The 16,024-nt window shown below is 40.4% G+C and overlaps 1 protein-coding gene across 9 annotated transcripts in view; it reads left to right on the plus strand.

Moving 5' to 3' along the window:
• The first annotated feature begins 319 nt into the window (after nucleotides 1–319).
• Nucleotides 320–16,024, plus strand: part of ECHDC1 (ethylmalonyl-CoA decarboxylase 1) — a 31,873-nt gene continuing 16,168 nt past the window's right edge. Inside the window, exons 1-6 of one of the 9 annotated variants that reach the window (XM_039325103.1) lie at nucleotides 826–1,241; nucleotides 4,135–4,304; nucleotides 6,544–6,672; nucleotides 9,764–9,985; nucleotides 10,327–10,469; nucleotides 15,136–15,188. In XM_039325103.1, coding sequence (XP_039181037.1) covers nucleotides 9,766–9,985; nucleotides 10,327–10,469; nucleotides 15,136–15,188 — 416 coding nt within the window. In that variant the 5' untranslated portion in view covers nucleotides 826–1,241; nucleotides 4,135–4,304; nucleotides 6,544–6,672; nucleotides 9,764–9,765. The other 8 variants (XM_039325077.1, XM_039325111.1, XM_039325068.1 and 5 more) reach the window with 8 other exon arrangements.

Below are 16,024 nucleotides of genomic sequence, written 5' to 3' on the forward strand. Positions count from 1 at the left end.
TGTATATATTTCCTTTTTGTGCTATGATTTAAAATGTAGTTGGTAAAATTCCACGATACTAATAATCTACTGAAAGGATGCATAAAAAGTTGACCCGCTTACATGATGGACAGGAATTTTGAACGAACCCATGATGTTCTAGGTATTGCTGAAATACAGTTCCCAGCATCCATCACACTAGGCAATATTGGCTAGGGCTACTGGGATAAAGAGTTCATGAATATAACTTCAGATGTCTCACTTCTATTCAAAATAAAAAAAATCTTCTCACCGTACCTCTCCATTGATGGATGGTTCTTTTTTTCCACCGACTCTTGGACTGAGGATCTTTTTTTTCGGAGTGGCGCTTTTCCCCCGGAGCTTATTCCTTGTAACACCGGAGTTCTGCTGTCTGGGAAGCGACGGCGTGCATTAGGGAAGGTTAGAGATCTGGGCTCTTTTGCTCGTGATGGATTCGTCTTTTCTGTCCGACGTTGCTAGCACCTTGTTGTTCGATACTGGGCAGCTTAGATTTTATTTTCTCTTTGGGGCATTATTGGGGATTGACCCTCAGTTGCCTTTTCTTACTTCTTTTCTCCTGTTTGCAGGATCGCCTAGTAGTTCATTTAATACATGTAACATTTCTGGTGGGAGGTTGAAAAGAACTTGATCAACTAAACCCGAAAGGGAACAGAGTTTATTATCTTTCGGTTTGAGTTTGCTTCCTGTAGTAAAGTCGTGTCTTTGTGACTTCTGTTTAATGGGAGACCATGTTGGCAAAGTCATAATGGGCATAAGCTCGGGGGAATAGTCGAAGATTACTCATGGTACTGTATGACTCCCAATTTAAGTTTTCTATTAGTGAAGGAAGAGAGAATTTAATATTTTTCTGTGCTGGACTGTGTGCGTGCGTGGGTGGTTTATTTCCCTATATTGTTCTATGCTCTTTATTCTTAAAACTTCCTGATTATAATTACAAAAATGTGGTTATGAAGCTTAAAGATTGAAAGATGATAGATGCGTGGAGCCCTGAAGTAGTTTGCATGAGAACATAAAGTCTTTTGCTTTGGGAGTTACAGTTCCAAATTAACGTTGAACTCCAAGGTTTACTTCTAAGTAATCAGAAGTATGTTTTTGTACTAGGCAAATTTGTCTGCAGATCATCTGGAGATCTTTGCTTTGCAGGCTTTTTGCAGAATAGATTGCATGGAACAGTCTGTGAAGACCTGGTCTGAATCTAATGAACCTAATGATTGAACGAGGTATAAGCAGCTTGGAACCCATTTGATGATGTGTTATCAGGTTGTGATGTACTGTAATAGGATGTTTTGTCAAGTTATATGCAGTAATAGGGTTGGACATTTCTTGAAAATTTGGCTTACATTTCTCGTATCTATATGGGTACTTGGAAGCTTCAATGACAAAGTGGAACTTACTTAAAAATAAATGCAGACAGGATAACTTTATAATTTGAAGTTTGTCTTGTCATTTGCTCAGGAATTCTTTATACTTCTTTTCTCTTTCTATTAGTTTAAAGATAATTAGAGTTGATGGTACAAAATTGGTTTCTTCAAGCATATCCTGAGGCTGTTAATGCAAGTCTTTTCCCTTGGAGTTTAATGTGGGAGGATTTGACAGTTAAATGTCTGCCACGAGGCGTGCACAGAATTATAATCACTGTTGTCAAAAAATTCTAATGTTGAATTTTATTATCCAACTTACTGTCACTCTAATCCATATACAGCACGGATTATTTCTGAATTGACCACACTTGCCCATCATAAAACCATGTTTATAAATACCAGGGGCAGGGAGATGATGTTGCAGATAATATATATATCCAGGCAAATATTTTGTTTAAAATATAATAGGATATACACAAAAATAATATTTATATCTGTTCTGTAGTAAAATAAGATTTACTTATTTATTAAGCTGTATGAATATAGGGATTTCATATTCATAATAATGAGAGTTTCTGAAATGTTGCATTGCTGAACTTATAGAAGAGAAAAGAAGGATAGGTAATAGGAGCTATCATTTTCTATTAACATTTTTGTTTGGCGTTTAGTTATAACAAATTGAATTTTACCTTGGGTGCTTTTGAAAATAGAGATTTATAAATATGACAATTTTAATGGAAAGGAAGAAGTTGACAGTTCTAAAATCATTGACATATTACATATATATTGATTTTCTTGGGAATTCTTATAAGTAGATTTTAGAGGGAGATTAACGACTTGGCTGCTGTTTTCATTTAATAAGCGATATAATTTCATCATATAAAAATATCTAAGTTAATTTTTAGATGATTAACAAGAAGCAATCTCAGGTGAACTCTGGAACTGCTTTCTAAAAACACATATCTAGGTCAGCATTCTCATAAGGAATATTATATGCCAAAACTAGGCCATGTGTGTAAACTATTTCTATTGGCTAACAAAGGGCATCATCCAGAAGTTTTCAAACTATTGATTTGCAGCCCCAAGTGAATTTGAAAAGGATTGCAAAATTGGGGGTGGCTTGCACTCACACAGCAGGATTTCTGCCAGAAAATTGTTTGTGTTCTATCTGGCAGATGCTTTTTCAAACAAAATCTGGAATGTGTACTAAGAGGGCTCCAGCTTTGGGTACACAAATAGCATATGCTCTCAAAGCTATATTGCTATTAGAACTCACACTTGCTTTGTCTGCAGAAGTTTATAATAAAGTCAAAATTGTGTGTAATTGCTACTTTAGAGAGCAAATATCAATACAAGATAAATGTAGAATGAGAAACAAGTGGCTTTAAAAGCCATATTTCAGAAATTATGCAAAATTAATCAAGGCCTTCCTTCCCTTAGCAATGATGATTTTAAATTTGATTGTATTGATTATTTTCAATGGAAAGGTGGTATCTTTTAAAGTAGAAATCCCTCATTTTTGTGTTAATGTATAAATATTATACATTAAATATTAAATATAAAATTAAGTGGTATATTTATTTCTTGTCCATCCTTAGCTCCAATAAAATCATTCAGATTCATTTATCATTTTAAGGAATTATGGCATAGCAAAGTTTAAGAAGCTCTGCTACAATATGTATTAGTTTTTTTCAAGTTAGTGCTCTCCAGAGGTTTAGGGCTACAACTTCCATTATCCATGATGATTGTAGTCCAATATAATTAAAGTGCAACATCTTGGAAAAGGCTGGTCTATTATAAGCAATGATTAATTGATTTATTGATTGATTATATGGCATCAAGTCATTGTCAGCTCTTAATGACCACATAGATATTTTCCATCTTAAGCAATATGGTAAGCAATTAATTTAGTGTAAATTGGAAAACATTTGATTAGCCAACCAAAACATTGAGCTTGTCAAAGTAATGATGTTTGAACAACAAAAATCAAATGAAGTTAGAGAAATGAACTTACATGATAAGTTTTGAAGGAAAGCAAAAATTATGAGGGATACACATTTCATTCTGATTATGATTACAATTTTGATACCCTTGTCCGTTACTTCAAAAGGAAAGTTGAGTTTGTAAAAAAAAAAAATACTTCTGCACATTTCAGTTCTTATGTGTCTAAGCTTAAATGTTTTGTTATGGGAGTTAAAAGATAGAGTTTTGCTAGCTTCTAATGTAATTTCTATTAAAAACAGTAATACAGTGCTTTAGAAATAGTATTTACTGGTTTGAGAGTTTAAAGTATCTCTTAGTATAAGGGTGGAACAGAATTATGCTCTTCATTAGTGACTGTAATTGTTCAGTTATAATTTGAGGTAATGTTAATTAAGGTGGAGGTGGCTTTGAGTACACGCTTAACCTTCCTGTTCTCTAAAATATCTCTGTGATATTTATTTTTTCATTCTTCCTAATTATTTTTATTCCACCGATACTCCTTGTAGATGCGTGTGAAACTGAGAAGAGGGGGCGTTATGAAATAAGGATGGCTACTTGCAAAGCCCACTAGATATTATTATATCTCCAGGTTCTGTTGTCTATCACCTCTGCCCATAAATCTAGGAGTTGCTGGAATTAGCATCCAGTAACAATTGAAAGCAACCAGTTTCTCATTTGGTAGAACATACTCTTTTATATGAGGAAACAGGTTAGAACAGGGTTGCTCTATATATGTTCAAAAGTCATCAATATGTTTTTCTTTCCTCAGCTGATTAGAACATTCTCATTCCTTCCTTGTTAATATGAGACTGGGCAACCAGAGCTGTACGTTGCCCCTTAACACTTATTTTTGACTATTGGAGTACCTTCTGACCATGTTTGCGGAAAACTGGTAACATGATTTCCATATCATGAGATGGGAAATGGAAGAAAACAAATGTGAGCATGAAAGTGTTGTTGTTGTTTTCAAATAAAAAGCCTCTATCCACAAAATTATTAAATAACTGTATGGCTACCAAAAAGGCAGTTCTCTCTTCCATTATTAGAATTTTTTTAAAAACAACAATAGCAGCAAAGCTTTGAATCAATAAAAGCAATTGAAAATGATAGCAATAAATCATAAGGAAAAAATGAAAAGATAGTTTTTAAAGTAATCCTATTGTTGGAAGGTCTAGTCCGGGGGTAAGCAACCTTGGCTCTTTTATGACTCGTGGACTGCAACTCCCAGAATTCCTGAGCCAGCTGGCTCAGGAATTCTGGGAGTTGAAGTCCACGAGTCATAAAAGAGCCAAGGTTGCCTACCCCTGGTCTAGTCCAAAAATAATCTAGAGCAGGGGTCCCCAACCCCCAATCTGTGGACCAGCACCAGGCCGCGGCATGCCAGCAACCGATCCGTACTAACAAGCAAAGCCCCATCCTCGGGATGCAGGCAGCACACAAAACCATGCACCCTCTGGTCCGCAGAAAAATCTCTCTCCACGTTACCAATCCCTGGTACCCAAAAGGTTGGGGACCTCTGATCTAGTTCAACTTCCTGCCTATATAGGAAATCCACAGTTACAGTTTTCTTGATAGGTAGTCATCTGACCTCTTTGAATGTTCTAATGAGGAAAGGTTCTTTTCTGTTTAAAAATGATCCAGGCAAGCTCCTCCCTGATTCACTGTGACAAGGGTGTAAGCAGGAGGGGAGGTAAAGCACAATCACAGGCCTGCAAGATTCTATTTCAGGTAGCCCTTGACTTACAACCATTCATTTAGTAACTGTTTGAATGGCACTCCAAAAAGTGACTTACAACTGTTCTTTGCGCTTACGACTGCCACAGCACCCCTATGATCATGTGATCAGAATTTGGACACTTGGAAACCAGTATGCATTTATGAGGGTGGCAAGCATCCTGGCATTATGTGGTCACCATTTGCAACCTTCCCAGCCAGCTTCCGACAAACAAAATCAACGGGGGGAGGGGAGCCAGATTTACTTAATGGCCACGTGATTCACTTAACTGCATGATTCGCTTAACAACCCTGGCACAAAAATGGACATAAAATTGGGCATGCCTTGTTTAAGCAACCTTGCTTTGCAAACAAAAATTTGGTCTCGACTGTGGTCATAACTTGAAGACTACCTGTACTGTAGTTTATCTCAATAAAATGTACCTCTGCTCTTCCTGTGGAATTGGTTTCCTGGTATGGAAAGCAGCAGAAAGCAGGAGTTCGTAGAGATGCCTTGGCAAGATCCCTTCCCCTTTCCCCCCCCCACCAAAACAACCAACAAATTGTCTATTTCCACTATTTACCTTAGAACAGGGGCATCAAACTCAGTTTCATTGAGGGCCGCATCAGCATTGCAGTTGCCCTTGGGGGGGCATGTGGGTGTGGCCAGGGTGGGTGCAGTCTACTGGGTGGACGTCGATGGAGTGCGGGTGGCCTACTGGGTGGGCATGACCAGCTCTACATAGTTTGCGTCAAGGGTGCCTGGGCAGGAGTGGGACAGATCTGAGGATCTTTGGCAGAAAGGGGTGGGACCAGGGCAGGGCCCATCAAGCCAGATACTGAAGTAGGCGAGGGCCATTTGCTGCCCACTTCCAGGCAATGGTGCATTTCTTCATTCCTCACAAAGGGTGACACCTCCCCAGCATGCACCCAGGGAGCGGGGCCGACGTCACAGGGGCTGGTTCTTCGCTGTTTCCAGACGGCCTTGTGGAGCTAAGACTGAATGCATTTCAGCATAAATGGCCACCACAAAATTGTACATTGGCTCCCGGCCAACCTGGCCAGGGCCAAGGCAGCGGGGCTGTTTCCTCACTGTTTCCAGGATGGCTTTGCGGGCCACATGAAACCACTTTGTGGACTGCATCCGGCCCCCGGGCCTTGTCTGCCTTAGAATGAGGTAGAGAGGATGGTTATCCTTACTTTTCCTAATCTTAATATCCCTCAGAGGTAATGTGATTGTACAAATGCTTTATTTTAAACCGAAACAAATAAAGTTCAATATTATGCTTGCTTCACTCTCTCTTTGTGGGATCTTGACTTAGATGATGCCATGCAGTGACTACATAATAGAATAGTGGGAAAAGGCAATTCTGCAGTAGAAATCTGGTCTAAAGTATTTCATTGTGATTCATAGTATCAGCTGGTATAATGCCCAATTTATCATCTGCCTTTTCAATTCCCACAGTGATTACCATAGTGATGTTGCTGGAAAGCCTGTCAACCATTGTGACTCTATCTGCATTTTGAAGAGCCCTTCTCTGTTGCAGACTGCAGTAGTATTGCTTTGTACTGTTGAGTGAATTCTGCATAGAAAGTGAGTTTCATTCCAAACATAGAATGAGTATTCTTGGGTTTAATTCTTCCTACAGCCCCTTTCTACTTCTCCAACCCCAGAGAATTAGGGAACTTTTATTATAGCTTGGTAACTGACAGATGCACTTCACAGGAAATTGATGAAAATTATTGGCAATTAAACTTACTGACTTCTGTGAATTCAGAGATCAGACTATTCAATTTGGGATTGTATCTTAAACAAGAGCTGGAAATTTGAATCTTCATGCTTCTCATTTGCTATTATGGGAAGTCTGGGGACTGCATTTTTTCTTCACTCTGTCTCTACTTTTTAATAAAATTGGGTTCTATCAGGTTCTTATTACACCAATTTTCTGACAAATTGCTGCAGGACTTTTGATTCTACTGTAGTCTCTCTTTAATCTTTTTACAATTTTTATATGGACAGAAATTGTATTCACCCATATGCACATAAATTATGATTTTTAAGTTATTACCACACGTGTGGAGGTGAATACGCTATGACAGTGACATCTGGCCTGTAGTTCCAGTAGGCTTGTTAACTGAAATATATCCTCATATCCCTTATATATATTGGGAAAAACTTCATCCAGAGGAAGACATATAGATACATTCAGAATTCTGATTTCTAAACTTTTGATTCAGATAATTCTGAACTCTTCCTAAATCAAGAAGGCTTCTGACTAGATTTAGTCTGCCATGTTTCATGTATTCCTTTTGGTTGGATTCTGTTGACATGAATAACATGTTCCTGCATTAGTCTGTTCAACCTGGCCTCCTTTATAAGCATGATGTGTGGAAGATAATGTTGCACGCTAGAGTTCCTCACTACAGAAATAACGGTTATGTCAGTAGTCAGCAGAAGCCTTGCTCCAAGTACTATAGATATAAGAAAGATCTCCATGTTGACAGAAGGCAAGCAATGCTTAAGTGTCTTCATCCTAGTAAAGTTTTTAGCCATTCCATACCATTTTGTGGGACTTGGGAGATGTAACTTCCTTGCCATAAGTGCTTGCCTGTGGAACAGCACACTCCTAAAGATCCTGATGTCTGTGACCCTACTAAAGCTTTGGTTATTCCTCAGTTGTTTGGGCCAGGATGTTAGATGAACCCTCTTGGTTGGTTTGCTGTAAAAGTAAAAATAAAGTCAGTCATGTTGGACTCAAGGGCACAGTGCTCATCTCTATTACTTGGCTGAGGGAGTCAGCATTGTCTGAAGACAGTTTCTGCAGTCATGTAGCCAGCATGGCTATACACCAAAAGGGCACGGAATGCTGTTTGCTGTAATTTCTCATTAATTGTATGATGGAATGACCTATTTATTAACCATTAGAATCACAGTGGTGAGATGGAGAGCCATATAAATAGTTTAAATAAATAAAAAACAATAAAAATAACGAATCTGGGTAGCTTCTTCTGAGTTCAGACTGGGGTCTTACCTGTCCATGTCAGAGCCAGGGCACCCTCTCTGGCCCAAGTTTGTGGTGCAACAATAATAGAAAGTATTTACAGGAGAGAAGAACATCTGAGTTCTATAGGTCAAAGCAGTTCATATAAAACTCAGCACATCCTGGAAAGTGATGGGGACAGGAAGCAAAACAGTGGAAGTAGTCACAACAGTTTTATCTATTGTAAAAGTGGGATTTGAGCTAACTTGGGTCCAGCCATGGTGACAAAACTGCACATAGGCTGCAAGGGTTGGGACTGGGTGGGCTTTGAGCCACAAATAATTTATACCTGAATTTTGAACATTAAACAAAAACAAGTGTGTACAGCTGTCTGTAAAAAAAAAAAGATTTCACATAGAGGTCAAGGATGGAGTTACTGAAGCTGACTATACCCTTCCATGCACTCAGTAGACTGAAGGTTCCTATGTAGCAGTGGTGGCGAAGCTATGGCATGCGTGCCAGAGGCGGCACTCAGAGCTCTCTCTGTGGGCACTCGTGCCATCGCCCTAGTCTCGCCTCCCCCTGTGGTCCCCTCCTCACCAGAAGCCCCCTTGGAGGAGACTCGCCCCTGGGCACGGCCCCCGCAGAGCAGCACAGCCAAGGACACAACAGCAGGGACAAGACTCCACCCTCGCACCCCATCACACGCAGATAATGCTGAGGGGTGTGGGCGGAGGGCATGACCAACATGGCGCTGCTGGGCCGCCTGGGCAATCTGCTGCATGGGCTGTGGAGGCGGTGGGTGACCCTGTGGGTTGGCGGGGCAGGGGGTGGGGTAGGGGTGGGGTAGGGGGTGGGGCAGGGCGGGGTGGTTTTTGGGCACTCAGTCTCTAAAAGGTTCGCCATCACTACTTTATAGGGTTGTCTTCATTGTGTGGATTAAAGGGCTTTCTGTTAGTCCTTTCCATTGATCGCTGGATGTATTTCAACTGATAACAAGGAAAAGCAAGAGTGTAAAAGCTGGGCTATTATCAGTGACCAACATCTCAGAAACCTGCCTACACCTACCATGTTTATTCTTAGCCATTTGCTTATGTACAGGTAGTCCTCAACGTATGACCACAATTAAGCCCAAAATTTATGTTGCTGAGTGAGAAATTTGTTAAAGGAGTTTTGCCCCATTTTACGACTTTTCTCGCCACATTTGTGAAGTGAATCATGGCAGTTCTTAAATTAACAACAACACCACATTTGTTAAGTGAATCTGGTTTCCCAACATTGACTTTGCTTGTCAGAAGGTCACAAAAGGGGATCCTATGATTCCAGGACACTGCAGCCATTATAAATGTGAGTCGGATGTCAAGCATCCGAATGTAAATCACGAGACCATGGGGATGCTGCAACGGTCATAAGTGTGAAAAATGGTCATAAGTCACTTTTTTCAGTGCCATTGTGACTTCGAATGGTCACTAAACAAATTGCTGTAAGTCAAGGACTACTTCTAGAGGAGAGTCCTTATTTCTCCCCTAATCAGTTCTCTCTATTAGTTTGTACCAGTTTCTGTTACTTTTTTGTTCACTATATCTATTTTGAGACCTTGTTATTGAAGGAAATGTTGAATTTTTTTTTAGCAGAACAAGTTGCTTGATCTTGAGATGCATTTGAGATACACAAGATTGCCATTGCCTATGTATTCCTTTGCAGATATGAATATTTTATTATGGAAGAATTTCCACAGGGTTCCTAAGAGCAGATTGTTCCAGCAAAGAATGTTGTGTCTGTATAACGATACTCATGGTTTTAAAGAAGATGAAATAAAGAAAAAGCTTCAGCACTTTATGGGTGGCTCTGTCGACCTTTCTAAAAAAGATGATGGAATTGGAGTCCTTACACTGAACAATCCGAGGTTTATGAATGCATTTACAGGTAATAAAATCTGATATGAGGCAAATTTAAATGTGAAAAGTGATACGGTACCTATCAGTTATGGAAAAAAAATTAATCATCAAGTTGTGTGGTGGCATTCTGACTTGAACAAGGACAAAGTCTTCTCTCTTTCTCTCTCTCTCTGTCTCTTACACACACGCACACACATGCACACTCACACACTTTCTTGAGTTTGCAAGTGCATTTGTTTTTCATAGTCAAATCTCAGCAGTGTTACTTGCTGCTGCCAGCATGTTGTCTGATGCGTGGATGTAGCCAACAATTGCTGTTATAAATATATCCTAAAGATGCTGTTTGATTGTTTTTTCTCTTAATGGCAGGAACAATGATGATAGAACTACAGGAAAGAATTGCTGAACTAGAAGACTGGAAGGATGGGAAAGGACTTATTATCCGTGGTGCAGGAAATACTTTTTGCTCTGGATCTGACCTGAATGCAGTGAGAGCACTTTCCAGCTCTCAGGCAAGTGATGGCGGAAATTAATTTAAATTTGCACACCTTAAAATTTGGACACATTTTTCCTTTAAAGAAAGTTGGCCCTGAATCATAGTTACGCAAAAAGTAATCATAACATAACAGAGGAATTGCCCTAATTTTGTATTTGGTGCTTAAGTTCGCAGTTGGCATTCCAAGAACAAATGGCAATTTGTGTTTGAGTTATTGCCTGTTTTCTTCAGTGTATTTAATTTGGATGGAAATGGGTAGATGGTAGTAGATAGATAGACACAGATAATTTTGGTGGCTGTTTCTGAGATTGCATGGAATAGCTTTTCAAACAAGAACACTATCAGTCCTCCCCAGTACATTCCAATTTATGCCTTTGATGGGTATGCATTATTTTTCTCCCATTGTTTGCAACGGGATAAAAGAAAGATAAAGAAATCAGTCAGGATGTGACAACAAATATGAACTCTGGGATAGGCTGGTAGGGTTTTTAATATTTTGGAACTCCATGGGGAAACATGGTTACCCTGTTAGAGTGTAATCCCGTGACTTTTACTTCAGTTCCATTGAATGGAACCTGATTTCTGAATTTTGTAAAGATTTGTTAATTCTAAAATTGAGTATGTTTTAACTAACTAACATTAACTAAGTATGCCTGGAAATAAGTTCTACCTTTGATATATATTTTTTTCATTTTTGCAAATACCATAAATCTGGGAGAAATTGTCCTTGAACTCGGCAGGTATTTTAACAATTTTCTTTTCAACGACCTCTTTCTTTCTGCAACTATATTCAGCCACAGTCTTTTGTTTATATAATTGCAGGAGCAATAAGGGACTTGGATGTAGACAGCTGAAAGTTACTCTGGGTGTTGAATGCTCCACCCACTGCTATAATGTGACAATTAACAACAGATTGCAAGCTATGTGGAAAAGTGCTGTTTTTCCTGAAGCTAGTAATGTTGGATTGAGCAAGAAAGAAATCTGTTCTGTTTATTTGTTCAGGGAGGCTTTGCGCCTTGGCCTCAAGTCTGTTCTGATCCCTGCTGCTAGAGGCTCGGTTTGCAAAATATGAGAGTTAATATAAATATGCTCTCTTAAGTCATTAAATCATGCAGTTACCATCATCCAGGTTTCACTGAAATGTTCCCTCTCCCCCTCCCTCTCTCCCTCTCCCTTTCCTTCTCCCTCTCCCTCCCTCCCTCCCTCTCTCTCTCTCTGCAAGTCCTTGACTTACGAACATAACTGGGACTAGAATTTCCATCGCTAACCAATGCAATTGTAAAGTGAAACATACTTCACCTAGCAATGGCAATCCCAATAGTCCTGGTTGCTTTTGTAAGTCCAGACGCACAGTTGGCTACAGTAAGTGGGAAGCAGAAGGAGTGCCAAATTAGGAGTACAGAGGATGGGAGGTGCGCAGGAGTATGGGGGAGGGCTTAGGAGGTCCAAAGCAGGCCTGGCACGAGTTGCAGTGCTGCAGTGCAATGTAAGCAAAGGGAGGCCAGGAAGAGAATACACTGCAGCTCGGGGACTTTTTTGGTGTTCTGTGGCTCTGGGGCTGCAAGAATTCCCTAAGCTGTAGCCAGCACAAAGCTGCAGCTGCCCCTGGGAGCTTCAGCTACCCCAATCTAGCCCAGTAGCGCAGCATGCCGTGAATGCCAAATGTCAGTGAAATCCTAATGGTATGATGTGAAGCAGCCTCCTCCCCCCCCTCCAGGAAGCTCCAACTGCCCCTGGAAGCTCCAGCCTAGCCACCCTGGCCCAGCTGCACACCCTGCTCTGCACTCTGAGACCTCCGCTGCCCTGCGCTCTGCCATACTAGCTAACCTTCACCATCTTCTTCATTCTGCCATTGCTGCTGGGGTCTGCCCAGCCTGGCCCTTTGCAAAGCAGCTGCTGGTCACATCAGTCCTTATTCCCAAGGCCATTTGGAAGGCTTCAGAGCCTTGCAGGAAGGATTCATTCATTCATTCAATCAGTCAAACAATCAATTTATTAATACATTCCTTTAAGATTAATACATTTGTTTAAGGTTTGATGGATAAAGAGCTTGAAAGGAAATTTGTTACCACATATACAATAACCAAGCCTTGTGAGAAGGTTGCACAAGATTTGGACAAGGCTGCACATGGTCTCTGGAAGGCCTGGCATGGCCTCCGAAAGGACCAGATCGGACATGGTCATCAGTGGGAGCAAAAAGATGGCGATGTTCAACTAGAGTGGCAGGGGCCATGAAGCACAGGGGACCAAAAGTGCTTAGATGGCAGAGAGGGGAGATAGGCAGTGGCAGGAGTTGAAGTGATCCTGCTTTCCTAAGTGAGTGTCAGGCACCCTAATTTTGATTATGCGACTGTGGGTGCTGCAGCACTCGTACCTTTGGGGACCAGTCATAAGCCCATTTTTCAAATTGTTGCAAACTAACTGGTCATAAGTTGAGGAGTTACCTGTAGAAACATTAATTCCCTTTTTGCTAATTATCCCAGCACCCATGTGAGCTTTCCAAAGGGTGCAGGACCAAGGAAAAGGAAAACATAATTACAGCCATGTGATTTCCCACTTATCAACTGCTTTGCTTTACGACAAAGCTCCTGATCCCAACTGTGATTGCTAAACAACCAGTTGTAGACTGCTTGGCCATTACGCTCAGAATAGTTTGCCCATTTCAGAGGTAAGGACAGAATATAACTTACTCAGTTTGGATTTGACATCAGACCATAGTTTACAAGTAAACTGGAAGCATAGGAGAACGAAATCATATTGCATAGAACTCATTGGCATAGCGCTCACCCGTATCATACACTGACAGCTGACCAACTGGCCCGTTTGACTACTTTGCTTGCCAATAAAGCAATAATGTTAAAGGAAATGACTGACGAGCGTTGTTTTGGGGAGTTAATGAGGGAGTTTACAGGTTTCTGCAGCTTGGAATTTGGCTTATTGCAAAGGCGCTATGTTGCAGCCTCTCACTAACCACTGGTGGCGCAGTGGTTAGAATGCAGTACTGCAGGCTACTTCTGCTGACTGTTGGCTGCCTGCAGCTTGGCGGTTCGATTCTCACTGGCTCAAGGTTGAATCAGCCTTCCATCCTTCTGAGATTAGTAAAATGAGGACCTAGATTGTTGGGGCAATGTGCTGACTCTATAAACAGCTTAGAGAGGGCTGTGAAGCACTGTGAGGCGGTATATAAGTCTAGGTGCTATTGCTTACTGCTTTCTCAACTTGGTGCCTTCCTGTTCAATTGGGCTATAGTCCACATTCTGACTGCACAGAACTTTAGGGCACCAGGTAAAGGATGATTGCTGGATAGGGTGTGTATAATGTGACTGTTCTGAATTTTGGATAAAGATTTCTATTCTAAGCTGCTTAGAGTTCAGGCTTCATGGGAGTAAAGATAAATCTATTATCAAATATTACAGTGAAGACTAAAACCCCTTGCATACGAAAAACAGAATGCCGGACTAGGTAGACCTTAGTTGTGATCAAGTCTCTACATGTGTGGGGTTTCTTTAAAAAAAGAGAGGACAGCACTACAGTATATGTGAAAATGTTCTGAAATTCTTTGAAAACTGTATTTTTTATATTTAGACTACATAATGTATAGATTAGTATCTTGATTTCACTGCAAATTATCAAACATTAGTTTGTAAAAGTTAAGAAATCCTGATAATAATACTGTATTGCAGAATGACAAAATAACAAACAAATCAGGGAGGAAAGCCAAAAGAAGGATTAATATTATGAAATAAAATTCAAAGAAAAACAACAGTTTTTAGCAAACTGTTTAGCAAACTTAGCAAACCTTCACGATATTGTGCCACTTTCTGTACATACTTCTAAAATTGTGCAAAAATATAGAATCTTTGGTAACCGATGGGCCTAATTTTTATCAAATTGTTTGCAATAGGAATAGGAGAAGAAAAGTACTCTCCCTCCATTACCTCTCTTTCAAGAAGAACACAGGCTCCTTGAAAAGTTATTCTGTAAAGCAGTGGTTCTCAACCTTCCTAATGCCGTGAACCTTTAATACAGTTCCTCATGTTGTGGTGACCCCCAACCCCCCATCCAGCTGGCCGGGGAGGGGGGGCAGGAAGGCCACTCCGCCCAGCCTGGTTGGAGAAGTGCCACTCCTCTCCCTCTTTCTTTCTCTCTTTCCTCTCTCTTTCTCTTTCCTTTCTTTCTCTTTCTCTTTCCTCTCTCTCTCTTCTCTCTCTCTTTCCTCTTTCTCTGCCTGCGCTTCTCCCAGGGGGTGGGACACCCGGGCGCAGGGCCAATCAGGAGCCCTGCAGGAGGTAAGTCCACCTGAGAGAGAGAGAGAGAGAGAGAGAGAGAGAAGGGAAGCGAAAGTGCCTCTCTGTCTCTCTCTCTCTCTCTCTGCAAATGGCAGAGGAGGCCATGGGGAGAGGGATGTGGAGCAGTGTCTCGGTTCCTAAGACCATCAGAAATATGTGTTTTCCGATGATCTTAGGCGACCCCTGTGAAAGTGTCATTTGACCCCCAAAGGGGTCACGACCCACAGGTTGAGAACCGCTGCTGTAAAGGATGAATAAATGGAGCAGATTGTTTGGGAAATGTATTCTTTGCATGTTTGAGAACCAAGATACTTAAACACTAAAGATACAAAGCAGCTTCTTCCATTTTTATTGTTAGAATATTTCTTGATACTTTGTTTCTCTGTTTTCTAGGATGGGATGAATATGTGTATGTTCATGCAAAACATCTTAACCAGACTCATGAGGTAGTACATTTTATTTTGTGTATTTTTCCCCTCAAAATATATGTGTCAAGGTTCCGACTAACTAAACACTTCAAAGAACTTTCAGGCACTGTTTATCCTAAAAAGTCTTTAATCGTGAAACAAAGTGTCGGCATAGCATGGTGGATGCCAAGATCTGAATTCCCCTCCCTTCAGTGCATAGTATCTGACACAATTCCCTCCTCCAATTAGCAGTCATAATCATGTTCTCCAGTCAGTTTGAAGGGCAAAACTTCCCTTCCGTTCTGTAACACCATTTCTTATCTTATTAAAAACAACCGGGGGAAACACTTTTCCTCCTCCCCTCAGAATCTTCTAATTCTAAGAGCAGAGCAAAGTAAAGGAAAAGGCTGCCTCCTTATATTGTCAAAGTAAAAACATCCAGTATTTGCAGCATTGACAATATGAAGGTATATATGAAATTTCAGCATTATCTAATAATGGTAGATCCAGAAATATTTGGAAACAGAATAATTGATTCTTATAAAAAATGTCTTGATTTTTTTTAGAATTTGTTGATTTAGGGTCTTTTTTTTTTAATTGCTACTTGGGAATATGCCCTTTGTAGACATCAAATTCCAGAAACTAAGAAAGTGTTGAGGTCTTGTAAAATATACACACCCAACTCCTACAAATCCATCTTCCCTGTCATAGAAGTCAGTCATCTTAAAAATTTGGCAAGTCTCCTTTTTGCAACCTACGTAAATCCATGAACAGAACACATGCCGGGAATAAAACATGTGTTTAATCCACCATCTGTTATCTCCAGGCTCCCACATAAGTAGATTCTACTCTTCAGCATGTTTTTTACTATCTGT

This window comes from Crotalus tigris, unplaced genomic scaffold (assembly GCF_016545835.1).
Source record: "Crotalus tigris isolate CLP2741 ecotype Arizona unplaced genomic scaffold, ASM1654583v1 scf7180000017611.44802233496:7321179, whole genome shotgun sequence".
Taxonomy (NCBI): domain Eukaryota; kingdom Metazoa; phylum Chordata; class Lepidosauria; order Squamata; family Viperidae; genus Crotalus; species Crotalus tigris.